Source organism: Thermobia domestica, chromosome 2 (assembly GCF_964235325.1).
Source record: "Thermobia domestica chromosome 2, izTheDome1.hap1.1, whole genome shotgun sequence".
Lineage (NCBI taxonomy): Eukaryota > Metazoa > Arthropoda > Insecta > Zygentoma > Lepismatidae > Thermobia > Thermobia domestica.
Window position 1 is genome coordinate 276,314,369 of NC_137455.1, and position 21,194 is coordinate 276,335,562.

Below are 21,194 nucleotides of genomic sequence, written 5' to 3' on the forward strand. Positions count from 1 at the left end.
AAACAAACTTCCAGATCAAATACAAAGAATCTCATTCCCAAAAGTAGGTCAGCATTCCTTTGATCGATTCTAATTTTGTCCATATTGATATGTAAACTATAAACTACCCGTTGTGTCAATATTAGAATTCGCCCGAAGAACCTGTCGTTCGAAGTGATTGACCTCCAGTATAATCTTTCGATGGTGTTTATGTATGCACCCCATGTTAGGTAACCTTTTACAGTATGTGTTTCATATGTGCACACACATACATAAACATGTCTTAATAGGACATAGAAGACAGCGCATATACATTCGAGACTCCAGTCCATGGAGTGGAGGAAAGGCACTGGAACTGAAGGAGTTGAGGAGAAACACATACTTTCTACTCCTCAGCAGTTACCTAAGGTACCGTTAGCGAAGACGTTGAGGTGTTCCGAGTGGCTGAGTGCCGCTTGAGAGATTCTGGTCTGCCAGCCTGCTTCGTTTGATGGTCGGCCTTCTCGTTCCGAAAAAAACCCGCAGTGATCTCGCCTCTCAGTCGGCTTCAAGCAGGTGGGGTGAACACTGAGCAGCCACAGGTGAGCTGCCAAAAGAAGTGGAAGGGAACTGTTTCGCTCTTCTGGAACGTCATCTACCAGCGACCCCTACCGGAAGGAACCAGAGGAACACCGGCGCAAGATGGGGGTCCTTCCAACCGCAACGTGAAATCAAAAAATTGTTATATACATTATTATTCATTTGAATTTGTTAGTGATATGTGGACGCCAATTGACCTAGTGCGAAGATACCTCTAAAACTAGTGATATTTTAGTGTGTTCTTTACCTATTGGGTGGTGAAAGATTGTTTTCTGCCTATAATTTCATTAATAAAAATTATTGAGCAGATAAAAACGAAGGATACCGAAGTGTTAGTGGTTGAATTGTGTGAAATAGTGTGTGGTGTCTTCATGTACGAATCATGTTGCCAAAGAAGGACTTCCTAGTGTTCCTAGGATTGCTCTTAGGACTAGTTGTCTGTGCTAAAACAGGTAAGTAAATGTGTGTAATATACAAGTATCATGTGCAACTTTATTACATGGATAAGTATCGTTTATGAATGCGAAGTGAAAATAATTGATTACACACTTGCATATCGCAAGCAATTGAAGTGTTTTTATGTGCCTTTTAGATGTCGATTTCTCCACATTAGTTGCCATCTTATCTTTCTTTTAAATGAACAATGCGCATATGACAGTTTGATTCTTATCACATTTGCTTTCCAAATTCGATTTCAGAATTACTTTCACAAATAACGCTAAAACTACATTTTGTGTTACAGGTGAGAAGTCAATTTTGCTATCCACATGCTTGTGGTATTTTTCTCTGACATTAATTAAGTTGGACAGCAAGTTCTTCATAGTTAAAGCGAAAATAAAACGAGATAACAAAACGCAACTATTCAATCTGTCAATGAATGTCTTTCTTATATGAAAGTCCATTAGACACATTCAGATTGATATTTCTTCTAATCCGTTACAAAAGAAAGACAATATTACTCAACTGGTTGGTTGATTGATTTGGAGTTTTGTGTCCCATTCAACTTCGAGGCTAAATGAGACGTGGACCTACAGTTAATGTGGATTCCAAACCACATCTCCTAGCGGTAATTGAATCCGGGTCTCCCACGCCAATATTACCCAACTGTTTTAATAAGAGTAAATCCTACACATTTTTGAATTACTGCTATTTTGCTCCTTCCTTTCAAGAAGTAACTTGTAAGGAATCAAAAAATAAAATAAAATACTAACGATTTTTGATCGATACTTGAACAAGACAAGTTAATTTTGAATAAGGTTTCTACACCAACAAATTTCTTTCAGATTTTTTTTTAAATTAATGGTTGAAAAATACTTTTTGATATTCTTTTTCTTTCTTCTCATATTAAAATTCATTATATGCATAGTCTTCAGTGCTTCTACATAGCACAAATACTCGCATATACTACAGCCTTTTAAATGAATGGCGTATGACTCTTTGAAATGAAACATGACATTTATTAAAGTAAATCAAATATCCCAATCTGGTTGTAATGTCTGTAATGTAGACTTAGCTAGCTCACAAATATCTAAGAGTCAACTAAAAATGTTTATTTTGAAATTCAGCATTCCTTAAAACTAAAAAATATATTTTTCACTTGATTGTATTCAGTTGTAAAGCCGTAGTTACGTATTCGTTCAGATTTACAGCATGCTGATTTAACGTTCCACGACTATTCACCAAGGCTAAGGAAGACATTAGTGATGATATGGTAGAATGAAGAGAGCGGCACGAAACGGGAGAACCCCGAGAAAAGCCACGCATACGGTGTTTGTTTTGTACAAAGCCCACTTGACACGAACAGAATCAAATCAGAGACCCAATCCACCAAAGGTGAGAGCCCTATCCCTGAGCCACGCGGCCCCTGACTGAAATTGAACTTGATCCTCTCGATTGGTATTTGTTCTGTTACAATATATAGCTAATATCTATATTATGTTACTACTCTAACAATTTACACTAAGTTATATTTATAAATTTTACTTTGTTTCTATTTAATTTTTATCAGTATATATGCCTCTTAGTAAAATAATCTTTGAAACCACTTGCTTGTAATATACATGTTTATTATTATACGTGTTAGTTCATAATCTTTACCTTTTAAGTAGAACACATCTTTTTGAACTAGAAAAGCATATGATACCATGTATCTGAAGTGAAATGGTACTTCAGTTGATTTACATATATCAATTCAAAAATGTAATGAAGTTTACGAAGCGAGAGCAAGATATGTCAAACTATTTGGTTAAAATTAGAATAACATTTTAAACATGTAATATAGTCCAAAAAGGTCGTAATAAGCTCTAATAGCTACTAAATTCAGGTGAAAAAATATTTAAAAAATACTATGGTTTATATTTCTAGAGAAAATGGTCCAAAGATTTTCTGTAAGTGATAATGTCTTCGAAAGAAAAGCATTATTGAAAAGGAAACATCATCCTGAAGTACACCATCACTCTACATTTGCGTATGGATCATCTCCAGCGCTGCTTGGTCCAATTTTCTTTAATATAAGTGAAGTGGATGACTGTGCGTTTTAGGGTTCATAGGGCAAAATGCTGCAAACACAAAGAACTTTAGGCATACTTTGAGTAATACTACATATAAGTATACAAAAATAAGATATAATTATATATCTTCATTATCTTCGTTTGTTTCTGTATATCTTCATTAAAAATGGGGCCACGGTGGTTCAGTGGTAGAGCGCTTATCTCTGGTGCATGAGATCCCTGGTTCGACCCTCGGCCAAGTAAGTTTGTAGTGGACAACATCGTGTCCGTGAGTTTTCTCGGTTTACTCCCATTTTTTCCACTTTCTCATTCCACCAATTCTTCCATCACCATTTACTTGCCTTAATCATTGTTTCTCTTAGCCTAAAGTGCATAATCGTGGGACGTTAAACTGAAATATTTCATTTTCATCTTCTGTTATCTTCAATATTCTATTCTCTTTCTTCTATCAACTACGGATTTCAACATTTTGAAGAAAACTTCGCAATCTCCGATATTTAATGCGTTATTAGATTTAAGAGCAAGGGTAGACTCGCCTGCCGGTAACCAGGCAATTGCACCCTTCTGAGTTATGTTTCTCTCGCAAATAATAATAATAATAATAATAATAATAATAATAATAATAATAATAATAATAATAATAATAATAATAATAATAATAATAATAATAATAATAATAATAACGAAAATTAAAATGAATACATTTTCCTGAAATATTTACATAATTTTCAGGAATAATAATACAAAAAAAATTCGTATATTTTGTGAATTCTTGTTGGTAGTAACTTTGAAGGCAGGGATAAGATTAACTAACTGAAGTTACAGTTACGTTAGCGGGTTGCCGTGGCTATCTTCTGTAATCACACATCAAACTAAAGCAACAGCTTGATATCCTTCGAAGTTACAGATTTCATTTTAACAGGAGGTCCCATACCTTATAATCTCCATATTGCAAAGGAAATTAAAGCAACAAGTATAATTTCCAAATCAAGCTGCTTAATTACGTAGTTTGTAATCATAAATTTACGATACGACATCTGAAGTCAATCAAAATTTTTGAACTGTTTGGATAGTATATAAAATGTATGAAATTCTTGGAAAAACTAGATATCTTTTTTTTTTTTTCATAAACTGTCTAAACCACTATATTTAAAAATATATAAGAAACTTCATTGTTTATACTTGGAGATCGGATCTAAAGAGGTTTTCATTATTTATCGCGTTCTATTGTGTAGACAAAAGCAAATAACCATAGGAACCAGACATTTGAAGTTTTCAAAGCATGTTCGTTTTAAAATAAAAACGTAATACATTTGAACGATTTTCGATATTATCTCTTTAAAATTCGACCTTTTCATCCTGACATACTGTTACAAATAGAAGGAAAACGAAGAAGAAGTACATAGCTGTAATGAACTTACTTCTTAAATATAATGTTTCCTGAATCTCTATGGACCATGAAAGAATATTCAAGTAAGCTTGATTGAGTATCATCCACGATTCTCCATTGTGAACAGGGGATATTGGTTTCAAGATTATTTATGTATTCTTTGATCTTAGATTGTGACAAGAACTTTATTGTAAAAACATCATTCATGATGTATAAATGATGGAAACAACAACTAATAATACTGCAGTCCGTAAACGACTTTGGCCAGTCAGATGTAGGACGCTCACGTTGTTGATACGTGGTAAGCTTATGTATTCTCGATGCCTTTATTTCTGGCATTCACCAACTACAATTCAATACGACGCTGGATCAATTCCGAAAAATCTTGAGTGCGAACGAGTTTTGGTTCTAACCTTTGAGGAGCAATGCGTGTAGAGGGCAAGCTGCTACCTAATATAAAAACTCCATACAAATTATGAGCTCCCTCGTGGCTAAGCGGTTAGCGGTTAGCCAAAGGCGTGGGAGACCCGGGTTCGATTCCCGACGGAGCTCATGTGGTTCGGATTCCACGTTAAACAGTAGGTCCACGTCTCATATAGCCTCGCAGCTGAACGGGACGTTAAACTCAAAATCAACTCAACTTCATACAAATTATAAAAATTTTATTAGCTATATTATTAAATAGATAACAAAATGACCGAGAATATATGAGGAGAGAATGAAACTGTAAAACGGAAGAGACGATTTAAATGCAATGGAGCTACGAGCAATGGAACCGAATGTATTCCTTTTCGTTAAAAAATAATAAATAAATGTCCAGGAAGTTGTGAAGAAGGAACTACATCCCATTAAGACAACGAAACAGGCTACAAACAAAAATTTACGTATAACTCACGGGATAGCGTGCTAGATAACTCGATATAAACTTTCAGATAGCCCGCAGGTGGTGAAAGTAACTTCGGTAGATTCTTTTAAAAAAAAGAAGTTGAGTCATTGAAAAAGTATATATGAACAGTCTGAAACTGAAGAGTGGTTTCTAGAAATCTCACACTGATTGGCTTCAGCATATCATAAGGAGAGAAATGTAATCACTTGCCATGATATAATGTATGTAGCTTAATATTTGCAGAGCATAGAATTACCACCAATATTTTACATTTTATTTTGCAATAGCATTGTGTTAGTTCTAAGGAAATGATTTTCTCATATCTATCTGATATTACAAGTAATATGGGCGTTTTGTTAGGATTATATGCATCATTTTTTAACAGAAATTGAACAACCGTAGATACAATACGCTACTTAACAGTATATATCTTTCTTATACAGTACATAAGTAATTAAATAATTATTCCAGTATATCGTAATACGGATAAATTATGGATGCGTTAAAATATCAAATAACACTTTCAAATAATAGATATTTTCAAATATCTCGTATTAATATTAACAAACGAAAACTATATTCACGAAGAAATTAAATGCCGATTAAAAGCAGAGAATTCGTGTTATTATTCAATTCAAAATCTTTTGTCGTCGCGAATTCTGTCGAGGAATTTAAAGCTTAAAATATATATGAAATGATAATCATGCTTGTTGTTCTGTAAGGTTGCGAAACATGGTAGCTTACTCTGAGGGAAGAACGTAGACTGAAAGTATTTCAGATCAAGATCCTGAGACGAATATTAGGACCCAAAAGGAACGGGAATGGGGAATGGTGGAAACTTCATAACGATGAACTACATAATATATATGGTTTACCCAACATTGTTAGGGTAATCAAAGCTAGGAGCTCAGATGGGCAGGTCATGTAGGTAGAATGGAAGAAAATAGGAACGCTTTCAAAGTTTTAACTGGAAGACCAATCGGAAAACGTCCATTAGGAAGACCTAGGTTCAGATGGGAGGACAATATTAAGATGGATGTTGCAGCAATAGGAATACAAAGTAGAAACTTGACCCAGTTGGCTAAGGATAAAACTCAGTGGAGATCTTTTATGACGAGGCATTGAGCCTCCGGGTTCCATAGGCCATAGAGTTAGTTAGTTAGTTAGTTAATTTCAGTAGAGTTAAAGTTATCAATTGCGAGAAATGAACTACAAACTCTTTAACTCCATGAAAATCCGTTTTCCTAGATTTGCTTGCAAGTCACGTTTGAAAATATAGCCTCAGATATATTAGATTTTTTCAACTCTATGTGATCTATTGATTAATGTAATGTTTTACGGTTGGAATGTATTGTAGTGAAACACAAATTAAAGTTTTAAAGTTAATCATATTTTCAGCCTATATCTCACTTACCATTCTGTACACATATACAATCATCATGAAAAGATTGTTGGTGTCATCATGAAAAGGTTGACGACAGCATCCTTCAGTAAAGGTTTCAATTTGATAAGTAGCGTGGTAAGCATACAACATTAATTTTTAGATTTATTAAAATGAAGTCGTTGACCTTAATTTTATCAATAACTTCGCATGAGAATTTCGTCACTATATTATTTTGTTAAGGCCAATAAGATTTATCATTTTTTAACTTTTTTTTTGGATAAACGTTAATAATATTGACGAATTTTTAGCGTATTAGAAATGATGGGGGAGAAAACAATTTTAGATATTATTAAGAAGAGCAAGAGAAACTGGTTGGAACATTGGCTAAGAAGAAACTGTATGATAAGGGACGTGCTAGAGGGTATGGTGACAGGAAAGAGAGGGAGAGGAGAAGGAGACTACAATTAATGGAGGATATCAAAACAAAGTAATCGCTCGTGCAGACGAAGAGGTTAGCGGTTGAGCGTGGAGCAGGGAAGCTTCTCAGCTGCAGCAAGTAACCTGCCAATAATAATAATAATAATAATAATAATAATAATAATAATAATAATAATAATAATAATAATAATAATAATTTGTTGAGGCCAATAAGATTTATCATTTGATAAATTTCTCATCTGTGAACTTCTTTTTTTGATAAACCCTAATAATATTGAAGAATCTTAGCTTTCAATATAGACAGTATATAATTGTCTTTCAAGAAGGTTAAGGGTGAAGTAGGATGACATTTTAGTGACCTTTAAAGAATTAAAATATTCCAAAACTACTTACATTTCGTGAAATGTTTTGCTGACATCCTGCACATCATCAATATTCCTTAGCTTTCTGATAACCTCTAAGATTAGATTCTTAGCAGATATGCTGCATATTTTGTTCTGTAGTTACATAACTATTGGACTAATGGCTTCTCCGTTTCATTTTCTTCATTTTTATTTGAGACTTTCAACGCGGATAGGCGTCTGTGGTCTAAAGGATCCCTCGAAACTTCACCTTTCTTTAAAAATGAAAAATGAAATGCAGTTTATGAGTTTTATGTCCAACGGTTATGCCGTGTGGGCTAAAGAAGACGGTGATGATGAGAAATGATTGAAATGGTGGAATGAAGAAAGTGGGAGGAAACGGGAGAACTCCGAGAAAATCCTCACCGACGGTGTTTGTCCACCACAAAGCCCGCTTTGAGCGAGCTGGGATCGAACCAAGGACCCTACGCACCAGTGATGAAAACTCTACCACTGAGCCACTGCGGGCTCCTTCTTTAAAAATGAATAGTAGCTTAAATCAATGAAAGTTCAATACCATTTTAAATTTTTTAATAGTAAGGAAAGTTTAGTGGATTGCAGCTAGTCAGCATGATAGGAGACAGTAATGTTTGAACCGGCTGAGAGTCCTCTCCTTTGGTCTAGTGTCTGTGCTGCATGGCGTCACGGGTTGGATTCTTGACAGAGAAGCCTTGAAATTTGAACACATTATCATGGTTTGAATTCCACTATCAAATATAGATCCACGTCTTATATAGCTACTATGCTGTGAAGAGCTACTATTTATAGAAGCAGCAGCTTCTTCTCATAATTTCCTTATGTAAAATACGAAAAATACAATATAACAATATGGTGAACTGATTATAGTTACTGTCAAAGTTTGTCCAACATTATATGAGATTTACTCTCTCCTCCCTACCTGCAGTTACAATTGCTTTCAACTCGTCTATTCTTAGGTTGCTGGGCACTTGTTAACACAAGATGAAGTTGTGTTTTGTTTAAACATATTCCCACTTTGTGAGTATGAGCTCAGAAATGATAAGTAGAAAAAAATCTTATTCACTAAATTGTTATTTATTTATTATTTATCATTCACCTTCTTCAGTATATGAGACATAAAGACGCACACAAGACACATATCAATTTTCTGACAAGTATGTTTTCGAGAAGGTTCTCTCACCCCAGTTCCAAAATAAATAAGTTTCGATTACGTGTCACTTTTGTGCAGAGTAAGTCTTATTGCACGTAATATCCAAAGGACGGTCTCTATATCATTCATCCGGCCAAGTCTGCACTCGCGAATTTTCAATAGCCTCTGATATATATCCAAAATAATATCCCAGTTCAGCCCCTTTACACTTTGGTTTGTCTACCCGGACAAAATTTTCTGGAAGAAACCTGGATTGGATGCAAAATTAATTTTATTCTTTTATACTGCCAGTTTTTTATCTGCATTTTAAAATCCACCCTCCTTATATCAAAATATAAATCTTGTTGTATTAATAGAATGAGTTAAACTATGCAGGAGAAGGAGGATTACCGGCTTCTTGGCGTTTAAACGTTAGATTTTAATGATTGGCTCTTGTTAATGTTCATGTTTTTTTTAATGATTATTAAGCGATATGTACAGTTAGCGACAAAAGTTCTTTCCATTTAGTAAAATTTATTTTGATAATAATGGTGGTACGGCTGGAACGTACAACGATAGTATGGCTGGTACGTACAGAAAATTACATCCTTCTTAATTTACTGAAAACTATTCTCAAATTGTCTCCATTCTGAAGTTATTTACGAAACTAATACATCAAACGGAAAGAATTTTTGTCACTGACTGTACAACTATATTTTTTCTGTTTGTTTTTATGTCACAAATGATGTAAAAGGAAAAAAAATAAATAAACTATTTGTTGAAGTCGTTCGTTGTCTCATCCGTAGGTGTGACTGTTTGCTTTTCGATTAAGCACCTCCTAAGAAGACTATATAACATGGCGACCTGTTTTATTAACCGGATCTTTTGAAGAAGAAATTAAACTAGGCTTTTTCTGGTCTATTACATCTATTTGCTTTCATAAATAGCACTCACTAAATACCTAAATCATTATATTGTAATGGTAGCAATGAAATGTCCTATAGGATAAAGGAGTGGTTCCCAACCTTTTTTGACTCAGGACACACTTCACTGAATGCCCATGACCTCGCGACACATTTGTTTAACATCCACTAATTGCTTTTAGGCATTAGAAACAAAATTCATTCAAGTTGAGGCATTCAAAATGAGGTATGCGAACATTTCATTATCTTTGATAAGTTATTAATATAGCTTTGTTGCAATTTTTCTTGTAACGAATGTGTTCAATTCCAACAAATGTCTATATGAATATGTAGATTTTCTCCACAAAAATACATGAGATAAACCTTTATTAAATTTTCGTGTTTCTAGAACATAAGAATAGATCCAATGGCAGGTATCCATTTCTAAAGCTCAACTTACAAAGGTCGATATCAATTGATTGATCTGTCATAACGCAAATTATATTTTCTTGGGAAAAAGTTTTCATGGTAGAACTTAGGAATATAAAATATAATCTTCATTCATATATAAATTATGCTTCCAACTTAGTTAAAGCTTAAAGAATATTCTTTCTAAGTAGTTGTTCGTTAAGAAGAAGTTTGCACTTAAAAGATTTTCTTGGAGGGTCCAAAGCAGAAGGATTGGAGGCAGTCTAGACCGAATGCACCTTGTGAAGGCAGAACATAAGTATCTTATTTAAAAAAAATGAAATTAAATAAATTCTTTGAGTTTTACGTCCCACAGTTATGCTGATTAGACTAAAGGAGACGGTGATGATGAGTAATGAATGAAATGGTGGAATGAAGAAAATGGGAGGAAACGGTAGAATCCCGAGAAAACCCACACACACAGTGTTTGTCCACCACAAAATTCACTTGGCGGGGTTATTTAAAAAGTTACATTTTTTTTTGTTGGGGCAGGGGGAATCCGGATCTGGTAGACCCCACCTCGTGGGTAGGCTCCTGTTGACCAGGTTTACAAAACTAGATTCACGTCCATAATCTTATCTGATTAACACGTCACTGTATCAATGAAACTTAATATTTATGTAGTGTAGAGCAAGTGCAGAATATTCTGAAAACCTAAAAAGAGAAAATCAATGTATATGAATGCCACTGGATAGGAGTGAAACATGGAGTTAGATTTAAAAATATCTTGTTTTAAATATGCGGCGTAGTAATTATTTTTATTTCTTTAAAAGGTGTTAAAAATGTATCAGTATGGTCAGAGGGAAGTATTAGTTCCTGGACCTTTCGTGGAAATTGATATTTTATTATTTTTTGTTACATAAAAATGGGTGTTGACACTAATTGAAACTATTAATTTTTCCGTTCATTTATAACCTTCAGTTCACAGCCACTTGATCTCCGTTTCGGTAAGTGAAGATGTTTTCTGTGACCTGATGACGTCTTTGCATGTTCCTCGTAAAGGAAACATAACTGTTTTAAAACATCCCAAAACAAAAAGGAAGCATATCTGTCTTGTAATAAAAAAGAAAAGAAAAATTGAAGATGAAAAAATGTAGGGATGTGTAGCGTAGATAGTGAGTAGCGCAGAGTCTTTAGCATTTATTTCACGGTAAGGTTGCACCGAAAGCGTTGTCGCTAGTCGATTTCCACCGCCCGTGACGAAGACAACAGCTGGAAAATGTTGCAGTAGTGTTGGAGTGTTCCTGAAACATCTGTCAGTGTTGTAGGGCTCATGCAATGATATACTTTGGATATACCTTTCTGTAGTTGTAAAGAAAACGTTCACCTTCGTTGATCTGATCTCCCTTGCAAGGAAATGTGAACAAAAGCCAACGGTATACTTGACAGATGCAAAGGAAGAAAACTTCATTTACCTCCATCATATGCACCTTCCATTTCACGTGGATCTTCCCTATGTTTAAAGTTAGATTCCTTGATACCAGTTTTGTTTGTTTATGAATTTGAATATTGAATGGAAGTTATTCAATTGTAACCACAATTGAATGATGTTCAAGGTTTCAAAACTCATTTTGATCATTGTTCACTTTGCATTTATATTCTACATTCATTCACTGCAACAGTCGTTCCAGTGGACTGCAATTATTGACTCCAATTGATGCATTAAGAAAGTAAATGAAAAGAAAATTAGAAAAGGTAAACGAAATTAAAAATATTTGGAATTACGTAGATGAAAGTTACAAAGATAACATATTATTTAAAGAATGAAAGACATAAATAATACTCTTACGCAACCAAGGAAGCATGTATGCTTTCCATGCACGCAGGTCTGGATCCAATGCTTCGCAGTGAAAAGTCGTTGCGATCTTATAGTGAGTGCATGGCCCTTGTTTAGAGTTCCCAAACACCCCGGTTTAGCCAGAGAATTCTGAACTTATATCATCTGTCTGTCCCTAAATCGTTGAAAAATCCAAATATACCCAATTTTTCTCGAAAACATAATTTAATATAATTCCAACCATATCGAAAAAAATACAAGTTTTATTAACTACTGAGCAGTAAGAACATTCTGCTCTTTTCCACTCATTTTTGGTGAGTTTTGAAATAGTATTTAATTAATTCTGATATTTCATCAAAAGTTCAGTGTATAGCTATGACTACACTGTAACTTTTTATAGGATGTTCAGATTTTTTAATCTGGAAGCTATGCCATAGCCTCACATAAATTCAACGCTGAGATACTATTCAAAACACATACATATAAACATAAAAGGTTTAATATGGATGAATTTTCGAATTTAGAAATAGCAACAAAAAAACAATACAAAAATAATGCCTTTTAGGAGCTGTACAACGAATTAATTATATATGTATTTCACAAAAAAAATCAAAAAAGGCAATAAACAAAAAATAATAATTTAAATGAAAATTTAACTTTAGTTAGTTTTTTGTTCATTTATTGAAATTTATAGTACCTCATCAGCACCGAGGCTATATGAGACATAGACCTACAGTGTAAGAAAAAAATATGAATCTCAAGTGGTTATCAAGTCTCTCTCTTACACGGAATCGACCCGGAACCACATGTTCAAAAATGCGCGTGATAACCACTAAAACAGCAAAGAGGGCATCTAACTTCAGTGTATCATAAGAACAGGGTAGTCGTTCATCACTTAATGTTCAATTAATGTTTCATAGGCTCCATAAACCCACTTTACCATTGAGCCATAATGATAGATATACATACACATATTGTTTTATTATATACTTTCCCCCATGTATACAAAACTTCCATATATATAGTTATTTCCTCTATATATAGTTATTTAGTTGTTTAGTTATTTCTTAATTCACATATAAAAAATCAAGGTAGGATTCAAGGGAGGTGCAGGAGTAGAAGATTCAAAAACTCCTGTTACAAAATTTTAATACTGATAAATAGAAATTTATTTAGAATTTGAATAAAGCTTTATACTTTAATGATAATTTTCAACAGTATTGGCACATTTTGAAAAGTTTCAAATTCACAAATTTAAATAAGGTGACGAACATGCATAATACACCTTCAAAGTTTCTTCTTCATGCGTATATTGAATTAATAAAATTTATTTGTATGCGATCCTGATGATATGAGTCATATAATGAACATCTTCATAGGATAAAAGATATGGTAAATTTTAAAGTGCATGTAAGAATTGGGTTACATACAAATACAGAAAGGTTGCCTTTCTATCTATCGTTAATGTTTCCAATTGACAAAACATTTAGATTTATTATAGAAAAAATGTAAGATTTTATAATCAATTAATATGAGTCAATATAATGAGATTTTGAAATGTACTAAAATGACAGAAGTTGATATATTTATCTAAATGCTGGTATTACATATAAATTGACTCGATCTCTAGTAGTATTATGCGCAGTTGCTAGTGATTCAATGTCAAGTAAGGACTTTTCTGCAATTTCTTGTTTTTATTTAACATTGTTCCATTTCAAGAATTAATGCATAGTAATTCCGTTTAAATGTTCTTTGTTTCCATTTACTATAGGAGGAATAAGATAAAATAAAGCATAAATACATTTAATTACAATTAAAACAAAAGTTATAACACCCAGTAATGACTCTTTTCTTACAGTAATTTCATTAAGCGACATAATGCAAATAGAAATACATTATGTAATCAAGATGTATAGTAAATGCGTTTAACACTCTTAAAATACTTTATTCATTAATTTATGCTAACATATCTAGTGCATATCATCATTTTAATAAAATAGCTGCAATCTTGTGCAAACATTGTCACTATAAATAGGCTACTTAGAATGTACGTTTCTATTTTCTTTAGAAATTAGTTACAATATAAGTAACGACGAATTAAAGACCAAAACACATCTCTTCCCTCAATATAAAACACATTAGAAGAATTGTTTAAATTAGGTACAGAACATTAGTGTTCCAAAAAGAATTATTAATGTGTATTAATTATAGCGTAGTGAAAATTGGACAAAATAACATTTTATCTCTATGGACAATTTAGTACGTTGTAAATAAGGAAGGACCACAATTGTTTTAATATATTTAACTTAAATTAAATGGTTTTATCTACATGTAATAATTCAGTTGCGCATTCTACTGTGCAATTCTATGGACACAATGCCCCAAATACACTTCCTTCCTTGCTGTTCATTGATAAAGATTAATGTTTTCTAATTATCTTTATAATGCTCCCCTCATAACTATTGGTCACGAATGTATATTTTTCTTTAGCACTACTCTCTTAGCAGACAAAAGAAAAGTAATTTATGCGTTGTTTTAGATCTTTTTTATGTAGTTAACATAGTTTTCTCTAATGCTCTTAAAGAGCCATGGTAGCTCAGTGGTAGAGCGTTCACCTCTGGTGCATGGGGTTCCTTTTGGCATGGAGCGGCTAGTAACCTGCCAATAATATCAGATTATCTATGATGATGACCATCACATTATGCACTCGTTGCACACAATACATCGCAATAGTGTTCTGGGCTGTTCCAGTTCAGACAATTCAACACAAAACATCACACGTATTCAATATATATATAAGATAGAGTATGTGCTATTTTATAGAAAATTCCATGCAAATTGAGAACTCTCTAATAAAGTGTGATGATTACCAACCTAGATGACTACATTGTATGATACTTAATATACACGATTGCATAATACAGTAATACAGTTAATAACTATAATCTTTAGACGGGTTCTCAAGTATCTGTATCTTTAGTGATCATTACACAGTTTACATGTAGTAAGACGTTTGCGTTAAATGTTTTGATAAAATTAAGGATATGTTTAAATAAATTTAATGTATGCGGTTTCCAAGTAGAGTTAATGGCCTCGAGACTTATCAAATCGAGGAAGGATAATCCATTAACATACTTACAGAGAAGGGGTGCTACTGGCCTGCTTACCGAATTCGTGGCTCTTTCATTCCATTTCACTCAATGTTGAATATTCTTCAAAAACACTAATGGATTTGTAATGTATGGGCCTATAATGTATACACAGAAATATATGGGGCCACAGTGACTCAGTGATAGGGCGCTCACTAGGGTCCCTGGTTTGATCTCAGGCCATGTGAGTTTGTGGTAGATAACATTGTGTTCCTGAGTTTCCTCAGGGTTCTTCCTTTACTTCTCGCATTCTCATTTTATCATCCAATTATTATATAACTATACTTTTATTAATTATCCTTATTCTTTATCTTATAGCGCGCAACCTTGAGACGTAAAACTTTTTTTTTTTTTTGGAAGTACATATTAAAGCCTCTCCAATATCGATTAGTTTCTCTGAGTTTACTTTAAGCTGCAATCAACCAACGTGATGCTGATTGACAGACTGTTGCGTGTAAACTGCTTGCTGCCATCGGGCTTAATTCGTAGCACTGACCTTAACTCTGTGACTTGCAAGGTCCGGAAGTTCCGAAATACGTGCGTCATTAGATTTTATCTTGTCCTAATGAATCTAGTCGGGCTGTTATTATTCACCGTCTTCAGATCTTCTCTGCTATTATTCGCTCATTTAGTTTTGTCCTATACAAATTTATTTCACCTACTGATTTTTTAACGAGCATTCGTACTACGTGGGGTGTATTTCTATCATCTCAGTCATCCTTATCTATATTTATTTTATTACAAATATGTATATTTTGAAAAGCCGTTTTGAAGCTCTCAAGCCTAACACCTCTCTCATTTAACGTCGAAATAAAGTACACGATCACAACTAATTTATATGTACAAAATCTAAAGCTAGGTTGCCATGCTGCAAGAATCTTGTAGCTGTCATAAAAAACTCTTGCAACTCCATCTTTCTATTTACTGTTTACACGGTACTACTTTTCTGAAAGGAAGAAAGATATCTCTACCCATGAAGCACTGCAGTCTTGTAGACTAATAGTGAGCCTCCTCATTAAAACTTGTATTCTGGCACGCTTCCCCTCTCCGTCCAAAATAATCTGTCATTTCAGAAGCGGCGAAATTGTTTTTTCTTCATGTTAGTGGGATTGCGACAGCAGGTAGCAAGCAAGCCGACCCAGAAAGTTGCACATGGTTTGACTCTGCAAGATGAAAAAATTGTTGCATGTCCTTTCCAAGACTGTGTTTACATGGAGAAATATTGTAGGGTAGCAAGATTTTTTAAATGACAACTACAAGATTCTTGCAGCATGGCAACCTAGCTTTAGATATACCATCTCTGGGATATGTTACGAGGTGAAAGTCGGACGTAAACTCACAAAGAAAAGAACAGAGGCTGGAAGTTTTCGAAAACGAATTTTGGCCCTATAGCATTCTCTTACGTAGACGAGATATTTTAGTGTGTAAAAATTTCAGCTCAAAATGCTGCGGGAAAGAGGAATCTGGGTATAAAAGGAAAAAAGATGGAAGGATTGTATGAAATATAATCTTAACGGTGATGGATACCTAGCTAATTTTTGTTCTTTAGTCCATTGATTTATATGGTGATCTATTTTTCTGTTTTCATTTTGAAAAAACGAGAGACATTTAAGTAGGCTTAAAGAAGAGATCAGTAAAAATCGTGTCATTAAAATTCCAGTTCATTCAAAGAAAACAGGAAAAATCATTCCTCGTAGAAACCAATGGGCTAAGAAATAAAGATAGAGTATTTTGCACTCAACACCGTTAAGAAAGCTAGGTCACAAAAATATTAAAATTTCTTGGTACAGGATGTGATAGACAAACTTTAATATCAGTGTTGATGAACCTTCTAAAACTTTGGACCATAGACAATGAATTATGTAAAACAGCCTATATTTCACCCATTTTTGTGTTCAAATCCACACACTGAAATCGAATCTCAAGCCTTTTGAACATACTTTGTATATCAAAGCTCGAGTAAAAAAAAAATACAATCATGCTTTTCATCGCTTAAATATTTTATTACCTAATTACGATAAGCAATCAGTATAAGTAAATCACGTGGACTCGCCTTTGCATACTTCCTAGAGAATGAGCATTTCACAACAAGGTACGAAATTATGTCTAAAAGATAAATCAAAGCATTCATCATGCATGGTAAGTGTTATAAACACCTTCCATAATACTATGCGGAAGTTAATAATCCGTATCAGATCAGCACGTAAGATTAAAACACCGTGACACAGTGTAGCTGTTATTACCTTTGTTGTTTATTCTGAATTGCCAGATAGTTTCCACTGCGGTCTGCAGGCAAGTTATCGCGATTCCCGTGTGGTTCTCTTCACAAGCGCAAAAAAATGTCTTTTGGGGACTATATAATATCTACACCGTGATTCAATTCTCGATTTGTACATGTAAAAATCAACATTAAATATAACCATCCTTGTCGGTTTTTTTTTTTTTTTTTGTAAAAATTAGTATAAAACATTGTTATTTTTACATATTGTTTTCTTTTTTCTCAAAATAGCCAGCACTTCAATAATACTTGACTTTCAACCTGAAACTAAATTATAAAAGTGATTTTGGGACTGGAGTCTCGATCAAATGTTTTCTTGAGTTAGAGAGTAACTTAAATCATGTAGCCATATCCCAGTAATCATCTCAATGAAAATGAATACTATATTGAGAGATGATTCCTGACACCAAAATAAGACAAAAGTTATTGACCAACCTAGGTGCACAAATGCTTCCTTTCGGAATTATAGGCTGCCGAAAACATGAAAAAATGAACTTTAAAGGTCCATAGATTTAAAACTATGGGACCTACCCTAGTCGAATCAAGACTTCACGTAGGAAATAATATGTGCGCTATCCAAAAATACATTTCCAGAATTCTAAGGTACTCGCGCAACAATTTTTAAAGAGGGAGTTTAGCTACGGGCATATAATTTGTAATATTCTCAAACTACCTCTATATGAAAATCTAGAAATTAGGAGATTGGAGTAAAGAAATACACAGAGAATTAAAGTCAACGATAGGATGGACATCAAGAAGTCGTACATGATCTAAATGTTCACTTGCACACGCTAATTAATCCATAATAATCAATTATTAGTGAAAGTCAATAATTACGGAAGAGTTGATATGTTCAGAATGGAGAGGAAACAGGAGATTTGGAGAAAATTCTAGATCACGAAGTTGTCTACTACAAGATCAAATAGCCTAAAATTGAAGCAAGGCCCTCTGATATCAGAGGTGATCTCTCTACCACAGAGCCATCCGGTTCTTTGGTATTCTTAAGTAAATAAATATTTTACTCATTGCTTTTTCTTCAACTATTTATGTTTATTCCCACATTACCACCTACAATACCATCTTTAAATCTAATGAAGTTCAATTTACCAATTTGTTATTGTAAATTAAATTAAACTGATTCAATAAAAACAATTTCCATCAAAACAACATGTTGAATTTTAATCTATAATAAGTTTCTATGTATAGCCTTCTCCAATCAATAGCTCGTAGCCATTGGTTACATTTCATTCCATATCAATCGCTCTTTGAGATATTTTGAAGCCTAAATACGCAACTAGTATATATACATAGTTATTTTTCAGTGGAAACATTGAAAGAATAAATAGAAGTCAAGCAACACTTACACATTTAAAGGTATCATCCCAACATTCGACTGAAAGGACCGAGGAAGACTGTAAAATTCCAATCAGAATGACAAGCTATGAGATTTGAACCTGAGACTTAAGGATTAGAAATCACAGTCTAATTGTTCACCTGCTCTTGCTAGTTGGTTGTAAATTTTTCAAAAAAATCATTTTTGATTGTGCATTTCCACTACACAAAAATGAAGGTATATAATTAAAATCTAAATTACTGAACAATGGAAAATATATCATATATATCATATATATATGGGCACTAAGAAGTTTTTTATTTACATTTATTGTCATTCAGTATTAGAAACATTTTCGGAAAATAAACCTTATGCTACGTAATATAATAATTTGCGTGTTACTTACTAAGTATATTGCACATGAATTTGAAAAGAGAAGAGAAAAGAAGCATAAAATGTTGTGAGATCATTGAAAAAGTAAAAATGTGAAAGGATTTTTCTTTTTGCAATTCCATTTCTCAAAGCATGCATGTTGTGTGTTCTGCCTGCTGCTTGAAATTAACTGTTGACCAAGTTTTCTTTTCCCGTCCGTCCGCTTGAGAAACAAGCTTCTTGTGGCTGTCTACCTGCCTCTGCCTTTAGGGTGGTTAACGGAAGTTAGCACCAAAATCCCGCAATGTCTTTACCTGTGCTGCGAGGAAACTGGAATGTAACAGAATATTACGTAAACTTTAGGGAAAGAGAAGAAAAAAAGATAAATAAGGGTTAAAATGTGCGACATTTATATGTAACAACAGTGTAGCCAAATTACAACTGAAAAATATCCATCACTGTACTATTGACGTATTATTTTTTACTGTATGTATTCACTGGTACTGGGAATGTTGGTTGCTGTTTGGCGTCCCCTTTTCAGCATCGAGGCTAGGTGGGGCGTGGATCTATAGTTTAAAGTAGGGATGCCCAAAATTTTCCGAAATCCGAATTCCGTAAAATTTATTTTCCGGAATCAGAAATTTCACTTTCCGGATTTCGAAAAAGTTCAGAAATTCGGAAAAAATCCGAAATTTAGAAAATTACGGAATTCAGAAAAATTCCGGAACTTGGGAAACCGTAATTTCTCCGAATTCCGGATTTTTTGAAATTGGAATTTAATAAATTCCGTATGTTTCCGAATTCGAATTTTTCCGATATCGGAATTTTTCCGAAATCCGGCATTTTTCTGAAATCAGATTTTTTTCAAAATACGGAATTTTTAGAAATCCGGAAGTTTTCCGAAATCGGAATTGTTCCGAAATTCGGATTTTTTCTGAATTCAGGAATTTTCAGATTTTACTTTCTGGATTCCGAAAAGTAAAAATTCCAGAATTGGCCATCCCTAGTTTAAAGTGTAATCCGTACCACCGTAATGCGTTCAAATTTCAAGGCTTTCCAACCAAGAATCGAATCCGGTACCCCGCGCACCAATTTGCGCACTCAGTAGCCACTAGACCAACAATGAGGACGATATTAAATGATGAAGTGGTTCTTAGAATTATTTTATTGTTGAGAATTTGTACAGTCATTCACAGAAGTAGGTTGTTCCTCACGTATTGAACTCGTTTGGTATATGAACAGCTATCATAACATTATGAAAACTAATAGTGAATCAAGTACTGGAAGTAAAAGAGAAATTAATATAAAATATACTAAAAAAAGGATAATACTATTAAAATCTCTGTAATCAATTTAAGTTGCCTTCAATTTCTACAAAATTACCGCCGCTTTATCTAATTAAAATGGCAAAAGATTGATCTTTAAGACAAACGGTATAAAAAAAATCAAAATCAACCGGTCGAAGACATTAAATAGAAGTTTTCTCGGTGTACGTAATGGTACAGCTTGCCGAGATATTTACACGGGGAAGACAGATCAGAACAAAATCTAGTGGTGAGAACTATGTTTGTTTCTTACTGTACTCACAGATAATGCTTTTGACTTGAAAGATTCGTTGATTAGCGTTTAGGATCTATTTTCAGCGCCGTAGTTACATGAGACGTGGTCCTATAAAGTGGTATCCGAACTATCTTTAAACGTTCTCTCATCTGGAATCGAACCCGAGGACCCGTGCACAAAAGGAGCGCGCGCTACCCAAGAGATGTGTGAATACTGTTTAAAATAATATACATTTAAAGTTGAAAAACAAACAAAAACACGTTATACTGAAACATGCTAACTTATTTTAAAATATTCGATTATCAGAGCTCCTAAAATGAAGTATTTTGTTCTCTGTGTATATTTGCAAAGAACGAACACATTATAGGAGTTAAGTTTTTATTGAATTTATTGTCTCTTTTAAGTGTAGTTCTTCATTTTATTTCATCAAAACTTACTTAAGATCATTTCTATCCTCCACAAAAAAATACATAAAAGACAGCATGTTATATGCCGTATACATTAATTCATGATACTGTCCCATAATAAATTTCCATGTCAAGGAAGAGTAACGATAACCTGAATAGACGTATGTTAAGATGGTAAAGAAGGAATATGTTTTATAACGTAAAACTGAAATATTCAAGATACGTTAATAGACTGCATAAAGAAATCAAAATTTTCTATAAGATAGCATATGT

At 33.6% G+C, this 21,194-nt stretch overlaps 1 protein-coding gene across 3 annotated transcripts in view; it reads left to right on the forward strand.

Annotated features, from left to right (window-relative positions):
* The first annotated feature begins 453 nt into the window (after positions 1–453).
* Positions 454–21,194, forward strand: part of LOC145678508 (uncharacterized) — a 382,498-nt gene continuing 361,757 nt past the window's right edge. For 2 of the 3 annotated variants that reach the window (XM_081748730.1, XM_081748732.1), the window contains exon 1: positions 456–1,010. In XM_081748730.1, coding sequence (XP_081604856.1) covers positions 941–1,010 — 70 coding nt within the window. In that variant the 5' untranslated portion in view covers positions 456–940. Of the gene's footprint in view, positions 1,011–21,194 lie in introns of all 3 variants that reach the window. The other variant, XM_081748733.1, reaches the window with a different exon arrangement.